Source organism: Helianthus annuus, chromosome 2, assembly GCF_002127325.2.
Source record: "Helianthus annuus cultivar XRQ/B chromosome 2, HanXRQr2.0-SUNRISE, whole genome shotgun sequence".
Lineage (NCBI taxonomy): Eukaryota > Viridiplantae > Streptophyta > Magnoliopsida > Asterales > Asteraceae > Helianthus > Helianthus annuus.
This window is the reverse complement of record NC_035434.2, coordinates 127276321-127301291: the sequence shown is the minus strand read 5'-3', so window position 1 is coordinate 127301291 and position 24971 is coordinate 127276321. Positions and strand designations below refer to the sequence as shown.

At 40.8% G+C, this 24971-nt stretch overlaps 1 protein-coding gene across 1 annotated transcript; it reads right to left on the bottom strand.

Annotated features, from left to right (window-relative positions):
• Positions 1 to 5: 5 nt before the first annotated feature.
• LOC110905424 (putative RING-H2 finger protein ATL21A) lies at positions 6 to 1606 on the bottom strand. The gene is made up of 2 exons (XM_022151188.2): positions 979 to 1606; positions 6 to 596 (listed from the first exon to the last, which is right to left on the bottom strand). The coding sequence occupies exons 1-2, from the start codon at positions 1574 to 1576 to the stop codon at positions 136 to 138; spliced, it is 1059 nt and encodes a 352-aa protein (XP_022006880.1). The 5' UTR covers positions 1577 to 1606; the 3' UTR covers positions 6 to 135.
• Between the last annotated feature and the right edge of the window lie 23365 nt (positions 1607 to 24971).

Below are 24971 nucleotides of genomic sequence, written 5' to 3'. Positions count from 1 at the left end.
CCTTTTAGAATATTCTTTGAAAAGTGTTGCATATTCTGCATACAAACGATTCAATTGTTTGATCTTGAATTTATACAAACAAATATACATATAAATTCTAAATAAGCATCACAATTTGAAATCGATGATTGGTTTCTATGATGACTCAACATGATTCGTTGATGTGGAAGAACACGATGTAACCAATGACGAGCTTTCAGGCGTATTCCTGCACACTGGACAAGTTACATTCAATTTGAGCCACTCGTCTATACAATCCACATGAAAATAGTGATTACATTTTGGGATTGTCCTTAGCAACTCTTTAGTTTTGTATTCTGAAAGACATATGGCACACGCACTATCATCATTAGGTAATCTACAACTCTCTCCAAGCATCGATATCGGGTATGACTCGATTGTTGGCCCGTCTAACCCTGTCCTGGAGGTTGGTTGTGGGATCACGGAAATAGGGGAAACGTCAATGCTCTGGTGGTGAGTTTCACTATAATCCGTCTCTTTATAAGTCAGGCAGTATATCATCCCGATGATGCATATAATCGTCACTGGCACACCGATGCCTAAACTTAATCCATACCTAGCACTTGTGGGAATCCCTAAATCAACAATCATTTATCAATAAGCAAGAATCAAAGTCAAAGTCAAAGTCAATGTTGTCAGTTTTGATTTACATGACAAAAGAAGTAACTATTCTAACAAAGAAAAAAATGTCATATAGGTAATAAAATAAAAGGCAACTATCATTAAAAAAAACCACAACACATTTTGTTGCTATATAAAATGACCGAATTGCCCTTCTCGTTAACAGAAAAATGGGATGAAGTTAACCCAGTGGACTAAAATGACAACGTTTCAAATTATTTGGACTATAATAGCAACGTTTCAAACCTTTGGACTAACCTGACAAAATGGTCCAAACACATAAACTAAAATGACATTTAACTCGGTAAAAATATGTAGTACTGAAAATACTTTCACCTTCGTTTTCACAAGATTCAGAACACGGATCGAACCACATCAGCTCCACGTCAGATCTTATGTCTCCATTAATCGGAACTGACACCGAGATCATTTTTATAACCTTACAACGTGTCGGCATTCTTCTATGTGAAAAAAATTCTGGTCGAACCGCGATAACCGAGTGATTTCGGCTGCTAAGACAAGGAAATGGCACCGAGGGATACACCAAACTGGAGTTCTGTCTTGAGCAGTTGTAAAATGTGTATGTTTGTAGGTTAGGAAAAACAAATGGTGTTCCGGTTACATTTAAATCATTGATTTCGTTTCGCTTGCAGAAATCCTGGTCTATGTAGATGATATGTGAGTTGTAGTTGATTTGGTTGACGGTGTATGAACGTGAAGATGGAAGTCGGATGAGTGTTTGGTTTTGTTTGTTGCAATAGAGGTCGAAACCTGGAGACCCGCAGCTGGATGGTTGTCGGTCGATGATACGAAAGGGGGATTGTATTTGGATGCGGCCGCAGGAGGCCGGCTGGCAATGGCCATTGGCAGCGGAGATGGATATGAGTGAAAAGAAGGAGAAGAAGATTAGTAGTCGGATATGTTTATTCTCCATGTGGTTGCTATAACGTTGAGAGAAAGAGTGTACTAATCATAACCCAACTAATTAAGTTTGGGTTGTTTTGGACTTTAAATACAAATTTATGGGCTATTTTGAGTCAACTATAATTCTCATGGGGGTCAAGATGGGTTGATTCAAAAGTAAACAAAAAAGCACGCGAATTAGACCATGTGTAGTGGTAACAATATGAGCGTTGTCTGCCACGTGTCATCCTAATCAGCAAATGGGCATTTTCACAAAGGGGTGTGGTGGTGATAATGCCCCTCAATCATTAGACAATTATTAAATTTTTTGAACTAAAACTAATAAAATTCACTAAATAAAAACATTACATTCTTAAAAAAAATAAAAACTGGAAATGAGAAAAAAATAAAAAAACCGAAAAAAATAAATAAAATACTATTAAGCTAGAGTATGTATTTTTGACGGATTTGTTGCTGACGCATTTGGGCTAGGATCAACGCGTCGCCTGTGAGATGGGTTTAGACAAAAATTCGGTATCTTTCTCCATTTGTCGCGATTCTTGTATCGCAACAAACTTTTTGTTTTCGGCGTTTCTTTCCTCCATAGTTTGTAAACGCCTATGACCGAGATCTCGAATGTCCTGAAGGCGTCGACTCATCTCTTCGAAATCTTGCTTCAATATTTCGGGATTAGAAGAAGAGGACTCCACTTTTTTCCCTTATTTTTGGCACTTCTTCTACCCGGTGGTCGTTCCAACTCCAAATCCTCATCGTCGTCTAAAATAATATTTAAATCGACGTTACGAGTATCTAAGGTGGGTGTGCCCGGGTCAATCGACGATGATGTCTTGGACCGCTTTGATTTACGTCTAACGCTAGACGTCATCGTCCGTACATTTGACCACTTGGGACTTCCTCGTACAAGCTCCCAACATCTTAAATATGTAAAATTGCCTTTCATAGCATTGTATTCTTCCAACGCTCTTATTATAACATTAGCGTTGTTTTGGCCGTTTCCCCTGTTGTCCCAATTGCGTTGAAAGACCTTTTGAAACTGATGACATTTCTAGTTGATATCGGTCCATTTGCTCGAAATAGAATCTTTATCTCGATATTCATCTTTCCCCATAGTTTTAAAGAACGTTTCACGAATCTTTCCCCAAAAAACTGGTAATGTTTGATAATTTGCTACAAAGAAACACATAATGTTATATTTTACAAAAAAAAAAAATAAAAAAAAAATAATAATAATAATAATAATAATAATAATAATAATAATATTTTGGCCGAATACATGTAAAAAACTTTTTAAATCACTTACCAACATCGGGGGCCTCCGATATATCTAGCCACGCACGTGCCAACGCATACTCCTCATCTTTCGTCCATGCTAGGTAGCTTCCTTTTCGACGAGGAGCGGTTGGATCTTTTTTTTGTGAGACCTTTTCCCACGTTTGGATCCCTCGACAACGGGCTCGGGTTCGGTTGTGTCTCTGGTACCGTTTCTATTTCCAGATCGGTATCTTGAGTAGACGGTTGCGAACCGCCCATGGTTGAAAGGTTTGAGGAACTTGAAAGAATGGTTGGGAACCCGCCGATGCTAGTATTTGGGCGTACGCAAATACGTTAGGATCCATCTCTTGTAGGTTGAAGCTCGGTTGCGGTTGCGTGGTGTTCGGTCGATATGCATTGGGGTTACCGGGTCTCGAAGGCACACCGAATGGGGGTCGGAAGGGATTCATGATTGTGGGTGAAAAGTGGAGAAGTTTTTAAATAAATAGAAAATATGGGTGAAAAGTTTATAAAAAATGAATGAGAAGTGAGATTTAAATAGGGTTAAAAGTTGAAATAAAAAAACAAATTAATTTTTATTTAAAATGATTGTTTCTCAACGGTAATATTTCGAAATGTGTGCGGGGCTCGAGCGTTCTTAAAACAACGCTGTTAAAAAAATTGATCAAAAACGTCCCGGGGGGCCGTCGTGGGCGTGCTTCAACAAAAAATGGCCTAATTTTTTAATGAGCACGCATGGTCTTAAAATGGGTTGGAAAGAAAAGTCCAATATATTGGTCAGGACGGGTAACTGAGAAACAGAATGGTTTTTAACCCTAGCACACCTCTAATCCTAAAATCTCGACCTCTATCTCAAAATAAACTATAATTCCCATTGATCGTTGATCAGACTTGCAACAAATCTCGACCTCCTCTTGTTTGTTTTCTAGAGTTTATTTGTGCGATTTGGTAGACAACACAAGGTATTCTTGTGCAATTTTACAAAGTTTGCTGTGATTTTACTATTTGTGATTGAATTGAGTGGAGAATTCGTTGGTGTTTCAATTTAGCTTCTTTATTTGTTCTAGTTTTTGTTCTTGCTTTTGAAAGCTATAGCTCGAGCTCGGCAGGGGCAGCTATAAGCATGTGCAGGATGGGCCAGCGATCAGGGCCCAAATCAATATAGGGCCCGAAAATTTTTAAATTATATATATATATATATATATATTAAAAAAATTTGGATGTTTTTATAAATAATGGCTCGCTTAAAAGACCAAAAGTTTTATAAATAAGGGCCAGTTTAACAGTTTAAAAAAAATGGCCTGCTAAAAAGTTTTATAACCCAATTTTAAAATCCAATTAACAAGCCTAAGTGACTAATAAACAAAATTATAACTCAATTGGCAATTGTGGGAAACAGAACGTCACTTGGGAAACATTCACGTTCACGGTTTATCATCATCTCACATCAACTGAATTGACGACTTGGGCCTGGGGATTCAATTTCATCAATCATCATCATCGCAGTCGCAGCAGAGGAGGATTTTAGAGTAAATTTTTTTTTTTTTGTATTGTTGATCAAGCTATTTTTTCACTTGAAACAAGATTTGAACAATACCAAAAAATCAAGAAAATATTTGGGTTTTTGTTTCCTAAAAAGTTTAAGACTCTTGATGAAGCCAAGCTTAAGGCGTGTTGTTATCGCCTTCAAGATGCATTGAAGTATGAAGGAGAGTCCGATATTGATGCTAAAGAACTGTATACGAAGTTGAAGTTGATTGATACATTTTTACGAAGACACGTTGACAACCCTTTTGACGTTTTAGAGTATATCTTCCAACACAGTACTACTTATCCTAATGCTAGAAATGCATATAAAGTGTTGTTGACAATTCCGGTAACTGTGGCATCGACAGAAAGATGTTTCTCAAAGTTGAAGTTGTTGAAGACCTATTTATGTTCTACAATGTCACAATAAAGGCTAAACGGGTTGGTGACAATATCTATTGAAAGTTAAATAATAGATACTATGGATTACAAGGAGTTGATTGTAACGCCCTGCTTCTTTGTACTTTCCATAATTAGAAAGTGTTGCTTGTACTTCTATTTTTAGAAGTCTTGTGTCTTGTAATCGTTCTTTCGTTGTAATCATTGTAAAATCCGAGACTTAGATCATAAATAAAAATTCGTATTTCTTTAAATTCATGTTATACATACTTCATACTTGTTCGTACGTTTAAGTTCGTGAAACAATTGATACATTATTCGTAATTGTTGGAAACTATGTGTTAAACTTGCAAATTCGTGAAATACGTGAATAATACGTCTTTTGGATACATATGATACCTAATTACGACATTCATACGCCTAATCATACTTCATCATGCTTGGTTTATGTTATTCATACTTGTTTTAACCTTATAATATACCTATATGACATAATACACCCTTGAAACACTTACAATTAAAACATAAGAGCCACCAGACCAAGGCCTGGCGGGCCGCGACTCGCCCAGCCATGGTCTTCGCGCCCCGCGAGGCTCTCGAATCCGCAGCCAGCCTTTCCAGCTTACGGGATTGGATCATTTGGTTGGTTTTGTTGCTTTCTAAGTGTGTTTTCTTCATTAATGACTCACTAACCCAACCCTAATCCATCCCCTATAAAACCCAACATATCTCCAAGCATTTTCCACTTTGCAAACACTCAAAACTCACTCTAAGGGCATGTTTGGCTAAGCTTTTTGAAACAACTTATTAACTTATTGGCTTTTTGGAAAAGTCAGTATGGAGTGACTTATTGACTTATTGGCTTTTTCCCCTCACATACACCCTCATTGCCAAACATCATTTTGGAGCTTATAACTTTTCAAAAAGCCAATAAGTTAATAAGTTGCTTCAAAAAGCTTAGCCAAACATGCCCTAAATCTCTAAAAAACGTAGCTGAATTCAGGAGCTAAGGCAGATTCATATCCTCTCACAAAAGTGAGCATAAGTTCCTCATTTCTTAACCTTTTTCCATGATTCTTCTTCCTAAACACTTGGAACAACCTTAGGTATGTTTCCAATAGGTTTTCCAGGGAGAACCAAGGCTGGAACATCACCATATAAGGCTCCAAACTTTCTGTTTTGATTAAACATTACTAAACTTGCTTGGACTTGAGTTATCTCACACACATTCCTACGTCCTTATGCTCATAATCACTTCTATGGTTAGTTGGGCTTAAAAACAAGGTTGTGACATAAAATCCAGAGGTTTAAACCCTCATAAACATTCTGTTTTGACAAGGTTTTAGCCTACAAGTGATGAACAAGCTTAAAGCTTGAAGTTGTGTGATTACTTGGATTAGCTTGGGCTATCCTACCTTCAATCCACACATCACTTGATGATTTCTTAGTTAGATATTATGTACTTCCATTTCCTTATTGTATGTATGTGTATGACCATCCTTGTTGTCTTATGACAACTTGTGTATTGGTGACAACTTAAGAGGTTCCTAAATGGAAGATTTATCTTCCTACCTCCTACATGACTTCTATGACATCCTTGTGATAATCTTGGACTAATAACCTATAATATAAACTATATAAGATATATAATACCTATAATAACCAAACTTTGATGATAACCTAAGGGTTACTTGTCAAAATAGTAGGTTACACCACCTAGGAACATCATACTCATCACGATTCTAATGGGCATTTTGACCCATGAAAACATTTAAACTCTTTAGAGTTTCATAGTGTCAAGAATGAGTATTTTGTGATTAGATGGTTACTTTCTCATATGTTACTTTCCATATTCCTTATTATTCCGAATCCTTAATCTTCTGTTATCCTCCGATACTCATACACCTTCGTTTCTTCGTGTAGAAGGACTTGGTGTTCCAACCTCCCACAACAACAACTCTCCCGCGGATTCACAAGTGGAAAGCTTGCAAAACCGTGAGTATACTCGAACCCCCTTTACGTTTACCACCTTTTCGGGGTGTAACATGTTTACCTATGAAACTTACACTTAAACTTTATTCTTATTTGCACAAACATTCCTTATACATGTGTGTTTACTTGATTGCTTGATACTTTAAACTTGGGATTATACCTTTTGTGTTAGACTTATCTTTAGCTTCGAAGGAGCCTATCCTTGACATATATAGCGCTATAGGATTAACGCACCGTCTGTAAACTTTGGGTTATATTAAGAGCTTATTGCGTTTCATCTTTGGTTTGATTAGTTGAACACATGCCGAATTTATTGTTTATCTTGTATCAATAGCTTGCCATGTGGAATTGTTTAAACTCATTTTTATGCTATGTATGTATGAAAACTTGTATAGTCGCCTTTGCTTTTGCATTGAACTCTATTTTAAACATGTTACAGGTTGAGGATGACGATGCTATGAAATTGAAGTAGTGACAATGCCTAGATACACATATAGACGCTTTAGGTTTTATTATGTTGTATCAACTTTGATCTTGTTGTCATGTTATTGTCTTGTATTGTTGTTATTCGAAATTCCATGTAATGTTTTGACAATTGAATTATGAAACGAAAACGGTTTTGATTTAAATATTGTCACCAATAGTGTTATAAAGTCTCTTGCAATCTCGTTTTCGTCTCACTCCGATGTTTCCGCCATCGGTTGGGGTGTGACATTGATTGAGAGCTTTGCTTCGAAAAACGCTAGGAGAACCACACTGTTTGCTTAGTAAGTAGGTTCGATATTTTGATCATTTTTGCTACACTATTTTTGTTAATTTGTTTTATCTATTTCATAACAATTATCGTAGCATTATGGGTTTTTAGTATTTATATATTTGATTGAATGATTGATAAATTTATATTATATGAATATTTGCAAATAAGACCCAATTTTTTTAGGGCCAAATTTTTTTTTTTTTTTTGTGATTTTCGGAGACGGCCCTTGGTAAATGAATGATTTAGGAGTAGGTTAATGTTCTACTTCAATATTTCACTAAAGTCACTAAATTGTTTTGTTATTCTAAGTTCGTGTTCCAATGTTGTAATTTTGTTTTGTTAAATGTCAAAACTCTTTTCAAATTAAGAAATGGAACATTTAAAAACCATAATACTACTATTTAGTAATTATTCTCTCTCGATTTTTAAGTAAATAAGGGTAGTTGGCTACTTTGGTCCAGTCGATGCTAAACTTAGGAGCATAATTGATGCTGTAACACCCCGTATTACCGAATGTCAAGTCAAAGTCAAGTTTGACTCCTTTAACTGTGATTAGTCTATTTTACATTTTATTATTTGTATTATGTGGAGTAAGTGTTGTTAATCAAAAAAATCGAAGTAATCGAATGTTTAATCGACGCGAAACGCTTTACGACTGTGAATAGTAGGAAGTAACAATGCGATAAAGTTAATCAATCAATAATCAAGCTAATCGAATCATCAATCGAACTCGAAACTCGAATTATGCGAATTTGGTGTTATATTACGTGAGTGTGTGCCTTACGTGTTACCTGTGCGTGTTTACTTTATGTTATGTGTGGTGATCAATCGAATCGAAACTCGAAACTCAATCGAACTCAATCGAAATCGAATTATGATGAATGGTAGTGAAAAGATAGTGTGAAATATAGATGCTTGTATGTAGATATAGTGGTTGGGATTAAAAGTAATTTGAATAGGAAACTCTATCGTATTCATATCGTCTTCAATCGAAATCGAAATATCAGAAATCGTCGCACCGAACGCTCAACGCAGGTTGTTGATCGATCAGGCTCCAAGCCGATCGAACAGCCCAGCCGATCGGACGGACTGTCCGATCGAGCAGGCTGTCTGATCGGGATGCCTGGCCGATCGGCCAGCTCTTTCCCCTTTTGGAAGCCTATAAATAGGCCTGTCATTGTCATTCTTTCCACTTTTGGAAACCCTGTGTCCGTCCAGCTCGTGTTCTTCACTATTTCTCAGATTTCTCTCAATCCCGGTAAGATTTCATCCTAAATCTTGTACGTTTTTTATCTATGCACACTCCTACACCTTTCTATCTTTCAAATCTTGATTTCTAACCATGAAATCATCAAGATCTAAGTATTCTAAGATGATGTCATCATGATGTTCTTCAAGAACTTCATGTTTTGGCCTCAATCCACCAAGAATCACTTGGATCCAGCCGATTTCCACATAAATAAATAAAGATCTGTTATAGATCTACACATTACACGGTGTAAAGGATTGAAAGAAGGGACTCCCAACTTTCTTTCAACTCTTTTACACTCAATGCCTTCAAACCCGTAGAAACGGAGCTTGAGCCAACTCACTAATCGTTCTAATAGTTGTATGGTTCAAGATTTGGGTTCTATCTACGAGGTTCATCGATTTCGGGTTACACTATAAACTCCGTTCCGAACCGTTCACCGGCCGGACTTGGGTGATTCCTGTCCGAGCCAGGGAAACAAGTAAGAACAAAGGTTCCATGGTTCAACTCGTTGTCAAAATACTTCGATATCACGTCAAACCATCAGAACAGCCAAGTGTTAGACGACAGGCCGACCAGGTCAGGATGCTGACCGATCGGACAGGCTGTTTGAATGAACAGCCCAGCCGATCGGACATGTCAGCCGATCGACCAGGCCAGTCGATTGGCTAGCACATGGCCCCACACTTTAACAATTTCATGAAGCCTAGTATTGAACGAAGTGCGGTTCGATCGAACTACGGTTTGGGTTGAATTACTCTTCGGATCATGAGATACTATGCTTCAACACTTAATTGAATTTTCAACTCGTTCGACGTATTGGAGTGCCACCCGATCGAACATGCTGTCCGATCAGGTGACATCCTACTGAGGACTTACTACTGAAGTGTCTAACCGATCGGTTAAGCCGGCCGATCGAACGGCCCATTCGATCGATCGACCTGAAATGTGAGAGCACTTCAATGTTCTCAAATACTACAACGAAAACCTCAAAAGGACAAGCCATCATACACAAACACATCCTACTCAAAAGAAGAAACAATCCACTCGAACAGCCCAACCGATCGAACCTACCGGCCGACCGAACAGGCTGTCCGAACGGACTGTCAAACCGAACGAACAAACCGTCCGATCGAACCTACCGTTCGATCGACCAGGCTGTTCGACCCATCAACACTTGTATTCGTGTACGCGTTACTCATCATTATACTATCGAACTATTCAGGCTAACCCTACTCTCAAGCGCTCCCTTCAATCCATCAATCGCTGTGAGTATACTCGAACCCTTTTTCCTTTAGCACTTTTGGGTGTTACATACGTTACTTATCTAAAATCACAATCGAACACACTACTCAATTATTTAAACGCTAACCGTTCTGCATGTATTACGTGACTAAATGAATGCTTGTTGTTATGTTTACACGTGGAATGCTGTCTACCTGCCTTAATGACGTAGTACTATAGTTTGGACTCAGCACCCGTTCACACGGGGGTTGTTAAGGACAATTACTTGCATGGATTACGGTGGTAATCATGTATTGCGAACTGTCTCGGACAGTCAACCCGCAGTCATTGGTATCGATAAATCCATGTCAATAATTAACATGCTTCGTTTTCCTCTGTGTACGTGCTGGTTATGCGCAAACTATTTCGAACTCTATATGATATTATCAAACTTGTATGCTCACCTTTACATTTTATGTATTGACTTTATTTTAAACGTATGTGACAGGCAATTAGGATGCTTATCTGCTAGGAAGGCGAGCTTAGAATAAGCGTCTAGAGCATAGTTGTCTGTAGATCTTGCAGATCGAGTCTCTAGAAGCATTTGATCAATATTTATATTTGAATCTGAGTTGTCGGAACAGAACATTTGACTAGTTGTTATCTGTAATAATTTGTTTCACTATTTGGGATACGGTATGGGACGTATTAATTAAACTAAATAGTAATGATAGTTGTTGTGGAAACTTCTGGACAATCTGTTTCGCTCAGTGCCATGCCCCGATGATTCCGCTATCGGTTGGGGTGTGACAGATTGGTATTAGAGCCATAACTGTAGGGAATTACGCGAGACACGACCTAGTCCGGGTCGTTGTCTTAGAGACCTAGACAATAGTTAGGAACCAACAGACCAAGCTTACGTGCTACATCCTGTTACTCTTCGCTATCACTGCACTCGAAATTTCAAATAGGGTCAAGAGATTTAGTTGAGATTAGGTGTGAAAGCCGCAAACTCTCGACTGAATTGTTTGGTCAATGCTGATTTTAACGATCTATCAATGATTTCCTCATGATTTTCAATAACAAACGAGGAGAATTATACCAAAATCAGGAGTGAAATCCATATTTTGATGAATAATCTCCTTAATTTTGTTAAAACAAGGAAGAAGTTGCTAAGCTAGGGGTGAAACCCTAACCTTGACAACTTGTTCTGATTTTTATTTCATCTCACCAAAGCCTCGACGGACTCCAACGACCTGAACTCACAAGTATGACCTAGGGAATACGTGCTGAATGCCCAAGAATCGAGGCAGCAACGCGAACCTGAAAGTCGAAAAGTGACGACAAGTCCACTGCGAATAGTCGAATCGCTTTGGGTAGTCGATGTCTAGTAGCCACAGACAATCTATTCCTCGATTTTATGTGTTTCAATTCCGAGCTCGCAAATGCCAACTCTGATAACTCGTTGATTTTATATGTTTTAAGTGTACTTGTCTGTTTACGTGTTTTAATTTTGAAAATTATTCGATTTTTGCTATCACTTCGATCGACACACACGACTAGCGTTGCTATTCTATCTCAAGACGCTAACAAGTCGCTGCAACTTTAGACAATATTATGCTATGATAAACGATTATACTATACTACTCGACACGCTATACGACTATACGATGCTACTCGATATGCTAATCGCGACCGAACATATGAACGACACGCGAGCTTTGAATGATAGGTTTCTGTATTCTGACTGCATATGTGATTAAATGCGTATGTGCTTATGTGCTTCTGTGATTCTGTGCTCTATGTGCTTCTGTGATTACGTGAATCTGTGGTTTTGTGCCTATGTGTTTATATGATTCATGCCTTATCGTGTTCCTGAGCTTTAGTAAGTAGTAGACGTGTGAGGTGATATTCGATTTGTTGTGTCTGAGACCTACGGCGATGTCTATTGCAGACCATGTCGTCATCTAGACACCGAACCCCTCTTACTCGCCAAGAAAAGAGAGACAAGCGTCTCGCTGCTATCATCGCCAAGCAAATGGCAAAAGCTGTGAGCGAGGTCTATGAAAACGTCAGCAAATCGTCTGAGGAGTCGCGAACTGAAGCTCCTAAGGACGCTAACAAGACTGGTTTCAGCTTCAAACAGTTTAAGGCATGCTGACCAAAGGAATTCACCGGAGAAGATGGCCCTACCGCCATGTTTCAATGGTTTGATTCGGTTGAAGTCACTCTGCGCCAAAGCGGCTGTACTGAAAATCTCCGTACCCTAAATGCAACCGGCGTTTTCCAGTCCCGAGCTCTAGACTGGTGGACGGCCGAACGAAACAAACGCGGGAATGATGCAGCTTATGAGCTGACTTGGGAAGAGCTGAAAGCCATTATGATGGACGAATTCTGCCCTCCCCATGGACGCCAAAAGCTTGGAGATGAGTTTTGGAACATCAAGCAGAAGGACGGAGACAACGCTGCTTTAACTGCTCGCTTCAAGCAGCTTAGCATTATCTGTCCCGACCAAGTCAAGACGCCAGACATGGCCATCAAGAAGTATATTCGAGCTTTACCTGATTGTGTTGCCGACTTTGTTCATGCCGCCAAGACATCATCAATCGAGGAGACTTACTTGCTTGCCGCCGAGATCAATGACAAGCGGGTGAAGTCTGGGTTCTGGGATAAGCCATCCAAATCTCTGCATCAAGCTACTACTGCACCAACCGCCGACACCTCCACTGCTCAACCCTCCAAGTCATCACGCCAAAAGAAGAAGCACAACAACAGCAGCTCCAGCAACAAGAACTGCGCTGTCATAACAACTGCTGCCCCTCTGCAAGCCGTACAGGCTCAGCAACAGTCGCATCACTGACCAGCTCCAGTGACTAATGCACCGCCAGCAAAGCGTGCTTACACAGGTCCCCACCCGCTCTGCCCGACATGCTCATATCATCATCCGGTGGGACTCGCCTGTCGTTTCTGCGCTCACTGCAACCTCTACGGTCATTTCACTGCGAACTATCGCTATGGTCCCCGTAACACCGCAGCTCCTGCCGCCGCTCATCAAGCTCTACTCCCAGCCCCTCAAGGCCAACCCGCAGCTCAAGCACCCGCGGTCAATGCTCGAGTCTGCTTTGCATGTGGTGACCCTAACCACTTTGCAAACATGTGCCCGAACAAGGTCGTGAAACAAGAGCCCCAACAGCAGCAGCAGCAGCCTCAGTGTAACACCTCGACATTTTCCGTCAAATAAATAAACGACACGTGTCATGTACGACAAAAGTATTATAAACCCGGATTTAGTTAAAGATGTATGGCAGGATTTTTGAACATGTCGACATGTTAATTTATACCTCTGAACGACTTCGTTATAAATCCCAAGACCCTAACATGATTAATAAACATCTAGTATACCTTTAAATCCGGTGAGTACTAACATTGATGGATTCCTAATTTCTAGAATGGATCCTATGAAATAATGCATGATAAACCTTCGTTTATGAATTCTATCATTGTTCAAACCAATAATTCTACAAGATAGGTAGACACAACTGATCAAGCATGGGTTAAAAGGGCCTCATACTGACATTTTCAGGCTCAAAATTTTACTATGCAAGTTGCCTATTCAAAGCTTGAAAGGTTAAATTTTTGCCTTCTCGCAAAGGCTTACGGACCATAAAGGTCCTGCCTTACGGTCCGTAAGGAGTGCCCAGCGACAGCAGGTTGGCTGTTGGCAGTTATAAACGTTTTAACCGACTTAGTAAGATATTTTCAGCAACATGGGCGACCCCTAACAGTTCCTAGGCACTAGGAAACACTTGTAATGATCTGAGATCCATGCTAGCCTTGCTTGTCATGATCTTATGCAATCAAGAACACTATAAAAGGCCCTTGAGTTGCAACATTGTGTTCACTCATCATTTCTGCATTTGTGGAGCGTTCTGGAGCACAAGTGTCTTCCCTAAGACTTCCTAATCGTGCATAGGACTTCAGTAAGTATGCTTAACCCTTCTTAGTTAAGTTTTTGCTTAGTTTTAGCTTAAAAGTCAAACCGTCGTAATTAACGGTTGACCTAACGATTAATCAAAAATGGTCCAGTGATTAGTCGAATCAAAGGTAGTTATATGTTGGTAATTATGTGGGCATTAAACCCTTAAAAGGGCACCCTCTGATTCCAACTCTAACTAGTTCAAATATCGGGTCAAAGTTGCTTAGAAAAAGTCAACAGAACCTTAATTTTCGATTTAACACATAATTAACAATGTGGAAGGCTTGTAACCTATTTTATCACTCATATAACTTGATAATAAGTATAAGAACTGGTCTAAGCTTGTTTGATCCGACCATTTACTGTTTTGACCCGGTTCGGAACCGAAAGTCGCAAAACTTTGACTTTTGCTTTGACTTCAGTTCTGACCCGATTTAGTATGACTTAGAAATGCCTTAGGACTCCTTTAGGACCAGGTTACATGATGGTATAACCCTCTGTGGCTGGTTCGTTGTTTGTCCGAGTCATTTGTACCTTTCCGTTAAATGCTTAAATGTTGACCATAATGCCCTTTTGACCTTAAAACGAGAATCTTGGACATGTGAAAGGACAATAACCTTAGTTACTAATTTCTAACATGTCCCAAAAATTTCTTGTCAATTAGAGGTCTAGAATAGGAGTTATGCTAAATAGCGCAATTAAGAAAACTTTTGTTAATTAAACGACACACTTAGCATAAAGCCTATCTAAACCCAAATTTCGACACCAAACCTTTTACACACTGATGTAATATAATATTTTGGGATTTTTAAAGATTTTTAGTTATTTTTAACCTGCTCATAACCTAAGGTTATGACCTTGATTTGGTAAATACCGAATATACCCTTTTCGGACATAAAACGAGTTCTACATAGTATTTTGACCCCAATCCAATTGCTACTGATTTTAAATAATAAATAAAGTATTTTGAACTATATAACCTGGTCAGAAAACTCAGATTTCCTGTATAACCCGGAAATCGCTTAAAACGACTTTATACGCGTATTAAACGCATAGTTTGGGTTTAAAACCATTTTTTGTCATAAAGACTTATTACCTACTGATGTAACTTGTTAAAATAAGTGGTTTTACTGATTACTTCAGACCCGAACATCAGAAGTATAAATAATCTCTTTTATAATCTTAAAAATGACCAAAATACCCCTACAGGGCGTATTATGGGATTAAACTCGTTATGGGCATAATGGAAGGTATCCTACTGATATCACAACATATTTAGAGCATATTGACTTAGGAAACCTGTGTAAGACTCTTACGGTTACCCGTTACACCATTTACGCGTTCGGTTCGGTTTATGTAACTAGTTTACATAAATTAGCCGAAATGGGTCAACCCTTGTCGTTTTAATCTCGAAATCCAGAATGTGGTTGGATTACCCATATTATACAAGTCTTCAAACCTGTCGGGTCTAAATCACATTCTATTCCGGTCTTCGCTTATTCGTGCGTTCGAACCGTATCTTTCGTTAAAACTAACCGGTCTAAGTTTAGGCTTAATTAAAGACCCGTTAGGATTCTAATAGGTTATTATAAACCTTCGTTCCAAAATAGGAGACCCGGTAAAAGCTACCCGCACTTGCTATTTGTGAATTGATACTTGCAAAGGTAAATACTTTGACTTATTTCCCTATACGGGCTTGGGGTACGGTATATAAAATACCGCTTGTTCCAGCATTGAATCTTTAATCGAATAAAGGTTAAATTATTGATATGCTCTGTTTTGAAATGTTTTGTTTGCTTAAAGCCTTTGGGGGGTTAATGACCATGTCCCGGATATCCTTGGCATCATCTTACGAGATGGCCACGACTTGAGCACGGGGTGTAGGCGTACACCCGTCTGTGCATAATTAAATAAATAAATAAATGATGTGGTGTGTCTATTGATCTTTAACCCGGTCTACGGAACGGGCTACTGAACGCATAAGAAACATGTAATTCGTTTACAAGTATTATATTAAAATAATGATCCCAAGTTATAAAAGTTTGTGCCACGTGCATTCAAATCAATTTTATTAAACCTTTTCAAAAGTGTCGGTTGAATGTATTTACCAGTGTAAACTGACGTATTTTCCCAAAAAGGTTAAGCGCAGGTACTAAGCGAACTAGGCTGGCTTTCTCCTAGCATCCTCAATAAGTCCCGCAAGCTTGGATGTCAAACTGTTGAACATGTTTTCTATTTTATTTTTGGATCCCCTGTAGATTAATTTCGACTGTTGTGATACTTGATATTACAATTTATTAAAGTTGAAATATATCTATCTTTTGCTTCCTCTGTGCATTTAAATATTGTGTTGCTTGACTGTAATGTTACCAACTACGTCACGATAGTCCTCCACCGGGCCCACCGGTGAAACGTGTGAAAAATCGGGCTGTGACAGGTTGGTATCAGAGCCAACGTTGAGTGAATTAAACACTATCCTTTTGTGTTTAATCTCAATGACACAATTGCACATACTCGAGTCTAGACAAGAACTTAGGACGAATTCGAATTGTTGCATTAGTTTGTCCTTTATTGTTTGTTGTTGATTTCAATTGCTTAAGCAGGAAATATGCCACAGGCAATCAGAAGAGGAGGAAGAGGCAAAGGGCCAATCACTACCCACAACAATCACGAGGCCGAGCCTTCACACATGCGAGCTCCTTCCAGCACAATGAGTGCCGATCCTCAGAGAAACAGAAGGAACCTTTTTGAGCCCGCTAGACGGTCTATCTCGCACAGTTCAACACCTTCTTACCGTCACTCTTTTGGGCCGAACTCGGAAAACAAGCCCGATAACCCTCAACCTTCATTCATACCTCTCCAGCGTTCCGTTTCGCACCGTTCTTTTGGCGACCCTACTCCTGTCTTTCAGGGCCGGTTCAACCCGGCAAACTTTATCCAAGAACCAGTGGGTTTTAACCCATTGGGACCAGAGGATCATTTCTCAGAAGACAATGCAATGGACATGGACGAGGACACGAATTCCGTCGAACCTGCAAGAGGCACCCCCAACCATCCAATCGAGATCTCTGATGGATCATCCTTCCATGGAACACCCTATCAGGGTCCAGACAATTATCAAGCAAGGTTCAACCAGTGTGAGTGGTACTTTACACCCTCTCACCATTTATCGCCTCATGAGCAACAACAACAGCAGCAGCAAGATCCCTCCGAAGATTCGCGTTTCGTGGCAGTCACGCCACCGCCTCCACCGCCGCCAGTTCATCAAGCATCTCCGGATCCTCCAAGACGTAGGAGAACAGGCGCGCGGATATCCGCACGAAGAGGGGATTTTCATTTTAGCACCCCTCGACACTCCAGTGGCAGTCATTATCCGCCACTGCATGAAGACCCACAAATGGGTGGACCTTCTAACCCAGCTGCAGAGGTGAATTCTGCACCAGTTGCACCACCTCCGCCGCCATTTGGATATGATAACCCGATACCTACATACGCCGGTTCCACAGCGTACAACCCGTTTGAGCAGCCAGCTCACACTCATTACAACTATATTGGTGTCGACCCATACATAGAAGCGGCGGCAAACTACCACGTCCTTCATCCTGAAGTACCTTATGAAACACCTTGGGGAATAGGATACTCAACTCATGGGTATCCAATACCTGCTAGACCTCCGGATCAGCACTTATCGCAGCAGCCACGTTTTTCCCCACCGAAACAGGAAGAAATCATCCACCGTCTAAACAGGGTGGAGCGAGATTTTGAGCAAGAACGTAAGAACAACCATGGATTCCTCAAAGGCCTAGCAAATCTGTTAAAAGGAAAGAAGAAGCGAGAACATTAGTCTCTGTATGTACTATTGTAATTCTTATTTCAATCAAGTCCCTGCGTGGACATTTATTTGTGTATTTAAGTCCCTGTGTGGACATTTGTCTGTCTTTCAGTCCCTGCGTGGACTTGCCTTTTCAGTCCCTGCGAGGACAGCTATCATAGTAATTGGTCCCTACAAGGACTTGTTTTTCTGTTTAACCTCTGCGTAGGTAATTCGTCTATTAAAAGTCCCGTTTAGGGCAGTGTGTAATCCTTTTTATGTTTAATGGAATGTTAAGTTTATGAAATTCATTTTTGTCATTATGTACATTATATATGAAATAGATAAATCAAAATCATTCCTTTTAAAAAAAAATTGATCTGCCTATGCAAATATTAATAAAGAATCTCAAGGTGTAACCTAGCCTTCGTGTCACTATAAGACCTGGCCAAGATGGTAAGACCTGGTTAAAAGATTCAAATTCCTGTTAACCTCTGTAAACATGTTAACACTCCTGGCAGACGTGATTCGTTATAAATCACACACGTCGTTTTATACAAGGATCCTTCGAGGGATTCCAAACCCTAACTTAATGATCTATAAATCATGGGTTTAAATCATCAAGTAAGATGATCACATAACAATCATCCATTAGTGATGTAGTGCCTACGGGCCATATTCATTGTCATATAAGGCAAAAGACAGTAGTAGTCTATGACTCCCTGTTAGAAAAAGTAAGAGAACTATGTTCAAACCTCCATGCCTTGATTCTCTGAAATCATGGCTTATAATATAAAAACGTCCCTGTGACTAGGCTTTTGTGCCACTAACAATATTGTTCATAATTAGGATAAGTTATCTTAAAATCCTAAATAAATGTGAGTAACAAATTAACCAAATATGGCCTATGTTTACCATGGTTAATGAATTGCCAAAAGGGCAATTCCATAATAAACTCCCAGATAAATTTTTGTCATTTTCTTATGTAGCAGTTCAAGATAAAATGGCTGACTCGGATGAAGTAAATAGTCATCCAACGGAGAATGAGAATGATGTTCGTATTAATATAGCGGGTGCTGAACTGCAAGCGTTGATTGACAATGCTGTTACAAAAGCCTTGGATAGGCAGTACAGTGAGTCGAGCGGGACTCAGAGTAGGACCTGATCCGCACCGCATTCAAAGCCCAAGACTCATTCCGAGGCACATAGCAAGCCTCCCTCCAAGAAGGAAGAACCAAAGAAAGATGATGACGATCGTCACTCTTCAAACCATCATAGTGTCCCATCTCAAAAAGTTGTGCTGAATCAAGGACCCCGTGATAAGGGTTGCTCCTACGAGTACTTCGTTTCATGCAAGCCCCGGGATTTTACGGGGGAGAAACGAGCAATAGACTTTATGACATGGTTAGATGAGATGGACACGGTGGTTGATATCAGCGGGTGCGCTGAAAAGGATGTAGTGAAGTTTGTATCACAAACGTTCAAGGGTGAGGCCTTGGCCTGGTGGGGATCATTGATTCAGGCTACTGGGAAGGTTCCACTGTACAGTATGTCATGGGAACAATTTGTTGCCCTCATTCGAGAGAACTACTGCCCTCAGCATGAGGTTGAGAAGATTGAGTCGGATTTTCTGTCGTTAGTGATGAAGAATTTGGATTGCCAAGCTTACCTTACGAGCTTTAACACGATGTCAAGGTTGGTTCCGTATCTGGTGACCCCGAATCCCAAAAGAATAGCTCGTTTCATAGGGAGCTTAGCTCCGGAGATTAAGGCAAGTGTAAAAGCCTCTCGGCCAACTACATTAATGTCAGTAGCTAATATATCCCTATCCCTCACACTGGACGCGGTCAGGCAGAGATCGCTGAGGAACAAGGATGCCGAGAAGAGGAAGCATGATGATGATGACAACTTGCGTCGATCAAATAAGAAGCAACGAGGGAACAATGACCACAAGAAGGGATCTGGTTCAAGGAAAGATGGGCATCAGTGTGGAGATAAGCCCAAGTGTAAGACTTGTCAGAAATACCATTTTGGGAAATGCAGACTTGACACAAAATCCCAATCTTAGACAAGGCCTTGTGGGATTTGCAAATCCACGGAACATAAAACCCTCGAGTGCAAGAAACTGAAAGACGCGACATGCTATAGTTGCAACGAGAAGGGGCACATTAAGACAAACTGCCCAAAGTATGCAAAGAAGGCTGACGAAGGGAAGACGACCAATGCTAGAGTCTTTAGAATGGATGCAAAGGAAGCTGTGCAGGACGAAAATGTGATCACAGGTACCTTCCTTATAAATGATGTCTATGCACGAGTACTATTTGATTCAGGAGCTGATAAATCTTTTGTAGACAATAAGTTTTGCAAATTGCTGAATTTACCTGTTAAAACCTTAAGTGTGAAGTATGAGGTGGAACTAGCTGATGGCACCTTAGAAACCGCCTCAACTATATTAGAGGGATGTTTCATATCCATTAAGAACCATTCTTTTCCGTTGTCCCTACTTCCTTTGAAGTTAGCCGGTTTCGACATAGTTTTGGGTATGGACTGGTTATCTCATAACCAGGCCCAAATTGTCTGCAATAAGAAGCAAGTGGTGATCAAGACTCCGTCTGGTGAATCACTTACCATTCAGGGAGATACCCGGTATGGACTGTCAGAGCATGTATCTATGCTCAAGGCCTCTAAGTGTTTGGTGAAGGGTTGTGTCATCTACATGGCCCAGGTAACTATTGATGAGCCGAAACCCAAGATCGAAGATATCCCCGTCATTTCTGAATATCCGGAAGTTTTTCCTGAAGAACTACCTGATTTACCACCAGATAGACAAGTAGAATTTAGAATCGACATTATCCCTGGGGCAGCACCTGTTGCAAGAGCACCCTACAGATTGGCACCAACAGAGATGAAGGAATTGAGAACACAACTAGATGAATTGCTAGCCAAAGGTTTTATTAGACCTAGTTCGTCTCCTTGGGGAGCACCAATCTTATTTGTCAAGAAGAAGGATGGATCGATGCGTCTGTGCATTGATTACCGTGAGCTTAATAAGGTCCCTATCAAGAATAGATATCCATTACCCAGGATCGACGATCTGTTCGATCAACTTCAAGGGGCAAGCTACTTCTCTAAGATCGATCTGAGGTCAGGTTATCACCAACTGAAGGTTAGAGATGAAGACGTACACAAGACTGCATTTAGGACTCGTTATGGTCATTACGAGTTCCTAGTGATGCCTTTTGGGCTCACTAATGCACCAGCGGCATTCATGGATCTCATGAACCGTGTCTGCAAGCCATACTTGGACAAATTTGTTATCGTCTTCATTGACGACATTCTGATTTACTCAAAGAACCAAGCTGATCATGAAAAGCATCTTCGATGTATTCTTTCACTACTTCAACAGGAGAAGCTTTACGCCAAATTTTTGAAGTGTGAATTATGGCTTCGAGAAGTCCAATTCCTTGGACACATGGTTAGTGAGCATGGTATTCAAGTGGATCCCGCTAAGGTGGAAGCTGTCATGAATTGGCAAGAGCCGAAGACGCCCACAGAAATTCGCAGCTTCTTTTGATTGGCAGGTTATTACAGGCGCTTTATTGAAATTTTTCAAGGATTGCTGCACCCCTAACTTCTTTGACTAGAAAGAATATTAAGTTTAACTGGGGCCCTAAGCAGCAAGAAGCTTTTGATATCCTTAAGCAGAAGCTAAGCAATGCACCTGTGTTGACATTGCCTGAAGGAATAGAAGAATTTGTGGTATACTGTGATGCATCACACACCGGGATGGGATGTGTGCTTATGCAGAAAGGCAAGGTTATTGCCTATGCTTCACGTCAGTTAAAGGTACATGAAAAGAATTACACCACCCATGACTTGGAGTTGGGTGCCGTTGTATTCGCACTGAAGCTATGGAGGCACTATTTGTATGGAATCAAGTGTGTAATCTATTTTGATCACAAGAGCCTCCAACATCTGTTTAACCAAAAGGATTTGAACATGAGGCAGCGGCGATGGATGGAGAGTTTGAATGACTATGATTGCGAGATAAGATACCATCCTGGCAAGGCGAATGTAGTCGCCGATGCCTTGAGTCGGAAGGAAAGAGTAAAGCCTATTAGAATCAATGCCAAGAGCATTGAGATAAAGAATAGTTTAAATGAAAGGTTGTTAGCTGCACAGAAGGAAGCTGTGCTGGAAGCTAACTATCCTAATGAAAAGCTAGGAGTGACTGAAGAACAGTTATCCTATGGAAAGGACGGAATTCTGAGGTTAAATGGACGAATATGGGTTCCAGTTTATGGGGGACTACGAGATGTTATCCTCCAGGAAGCCCACAGTTCCAAATACTCCGTTCATCCTGGAGCTGACAAGATGTACCAGGATTTGAAGGAAAACTTCTGGTGGATAGGCTTGAAGAAGTCTATAGCCACCTATGTCGCTAAATGTTTGACTTGTGCGCAAGTCAAAGCTGAACATCAAAAGCCGTAAGGTTTGCTACAACAACCTGAACTTCCCGAGTGGAAGTGGGAAATGGTGACGATGGATTTCATCACTAAGCTCCCAAAGACAAGGAAAGGAAACGATACGATATGGGTAATAGTTGATAGACTGACTAAGTCAGCACATTTCCTGCCCATTAAGGAGACTTATAGCTCCGACATGTTAGCCCAATTGTACGTAGATAAGATTGTATCTCTACATGGCGTGCCTGTGTCTATTATCTCTGACAGAGATACTAGATACACGTCACATTTTTGGAAAAGTTTCCAACAATCTTTGGGCACGCGCTTAAACTTCAGTACGGCTTACCATCCTCAGACGGACGGACGAAGTGAGCGTACAATCCAAACTTTGGAAGACATGCTTCGTGCATGTGTGATTGACTTAGGTGGTAGTTGGGATAACCACCTACCATTAATCGAGTTCTCGTATAACAATAGCTACCATACGAGCATTAAAGCTGCTCGACACGCTATACGACTATACGATGCTACTCGATATGCTAATCGCGACCGAACATATGAACGACACGCGAGCTTTGAATGATAGGTTTCTGTATTCTGACTGCATCTGTGATTAAATGCGTATGTGCTTATGTGCTTCTGTGATTCTGTGCTCTATGTGCTTCTGTGCTTCTGTGATTACGTGAATATGTGGTTTTGTGCCTATGTGTTTATATAAATCATGCCTTATCGTGTTCCTGAGCTTTAGTAAGTAGTAGACGTGTGAGGTGATATTCGATTTGTTGTGTCTGAGACCTACGGCGATGTCTATTGCAGACCATGTCGTCATCTGGACACCGAACCCCTCTTACTCGCCAAGAAAAGAGAGACAAGCGTCTCGCTGCTATCATCGCCAAGCAAATGGCAAAAGCTGTGAGCGAGGTGTATGAAAACGTCAGCAAATCGTCTGAGGAGTCACGAACTGAAGCTCCTAAGGACGCTAACAAGACTGGTTTCAGCTTCAAACAGTTTAAGGCATGCGGACCAAAGGAATTCACCGGAGAAGATGGCCCTACCGCCATGTTTCAATGGTTTGATTCGGTTGAAGTCACTCTGCGCCAAAGCGGCTGTCTTGAAAATCTCCGTACCCTAAATGCAACCGGTGTTTTCCAGTCCCGAGCTTTAGACTGGTGGACGGCCGAACGAAACAAACGCGGGAATGATGCAGCTTATGAGCTGACTTGGGAAGAGCTGAAAGCCATTATGATGGATGAATTCTGCCCTCCCCATGAACGCCAAAAGCTGGGGGACGAGTTTTGGAACATCAAGCAGAAGGACGGAGACAACGCTGCTTTAACAGCTTGCTTCAAGCAGCTTAGCATTATCTGTCTCGACCAAGTCAAGACGCCAGACATGGCCATCAAGAAGTATATTCGAGCTTTACCTGATTGTGTTGCCGACTTTGTTCATGCCGCCAAGACATCATCAATCGAGGAGACTTACTTGCTTGCCGCCGAGATCAATGACAAGCGGGTGAAGTCTGGGTTCTGGGATAAGCCATTCAAGTCTCTGCATCAAGCTACTACTGCACCAACCGCCGACACCTCCACTGCTCAACCCTCCAAGTCATCACACCGAAAGAAGAAGCACAACAACAGCAGCTCCAGCAACAAGAACTGCGCTGTCACAACAACTGCTGCCCCTCTGCAAGCCGTACAGGCTCAGCAGCAGTCGCATCACCGACCAGCTCCAGTGACTAATGCACCGCCAGCAAAGCGTGCTTACACAGGTCCCCACCCGCTCTGCCCGACATGCTCATATCATCATCCGGTGGGACTCGCCTGTCGTTTCTGCGCTCACTGCAACCTCTACAGTCATTTCACTGCGAACTATCGCTATGGTCCCCGTAACACCGCAGCTCCTGCTGCCGCTCATCAAGCTCTACTCCCAGCCCCTCAAGGCCAACCCGCAGCTCAAGCACCCGCGGTCAATGCTCGAGTCTGCTTTGCATGTGGTGACCCTAACCACTTTGCAAACATGTGCCCGAACAAGGTCGTGAAACAAGAGCCCCAACAGCAGCAGCAGCCTCAGTGTAACACCTCGAAATTTTCCGTCAAATAAATAAACGACACGTGTCATGTACGACAAAAGTATTATAAACCCGGATTTAGTTAAAGATGTATGGCAGGATTTTTGAACATGTCGACATGTTAATTTATACCTCTGAACGACTTCGTTATAAATCCCAAGACCCTAACATGATTAATAAACATCTAGTATACCTTTAAATCCAGTGAGTACTAACATTGATGGATTCCTAATTTCTAGAATGGATCCTATGAAATAATGCACGATAAACCTTCGTTTATGAATTCTATCATTGTTCAAACCAATAATTCTACAAGATAGGTAGACACAACTGATCAAGCATGGGTTAAAAGGGCCTCATACTGACATTTTCAGGCTCAAAATTTTACTATGCAAGTTGCCTATTCAAAGCTTGAAAGGTTAAATTTTTGCCTTCTGGCAAAGGCTTACGGACCGTAAAGGTCCTGCCTTACGGTCCGTAAGGAGTGCCCAGCGACAGCAGGTTGGCTGTTGGAAGTTATAAACGTTTTAACCGACTTAGTAAGATATTTTCAGCAACATGGGCGACCCCTAACAGTTCCTAGCCACTAGGAAACACTTGTAATGATCTGAGATCCATGCTAGCCTTGCTTGTCATGATCTTATGCAATCAAGAACACTATAAA

Excerpts from the sequence above, each read along its gene's own strand:
- LOC110905424 (XM_022151188.2), bottom strand. The coding sequence starts at position 1,576 with ATGGAGAATAAACATATCCGACTACTAATCTTCTTCTCCTTCTTTTCA. Across the intron at positions 597-978 it reads TGAATCTTGTGAAAACGAAG|GGATTCCCACAAGTGCTAGG; the intron begins GTGAAAGTATTT and ends TTGTTGATTTAG.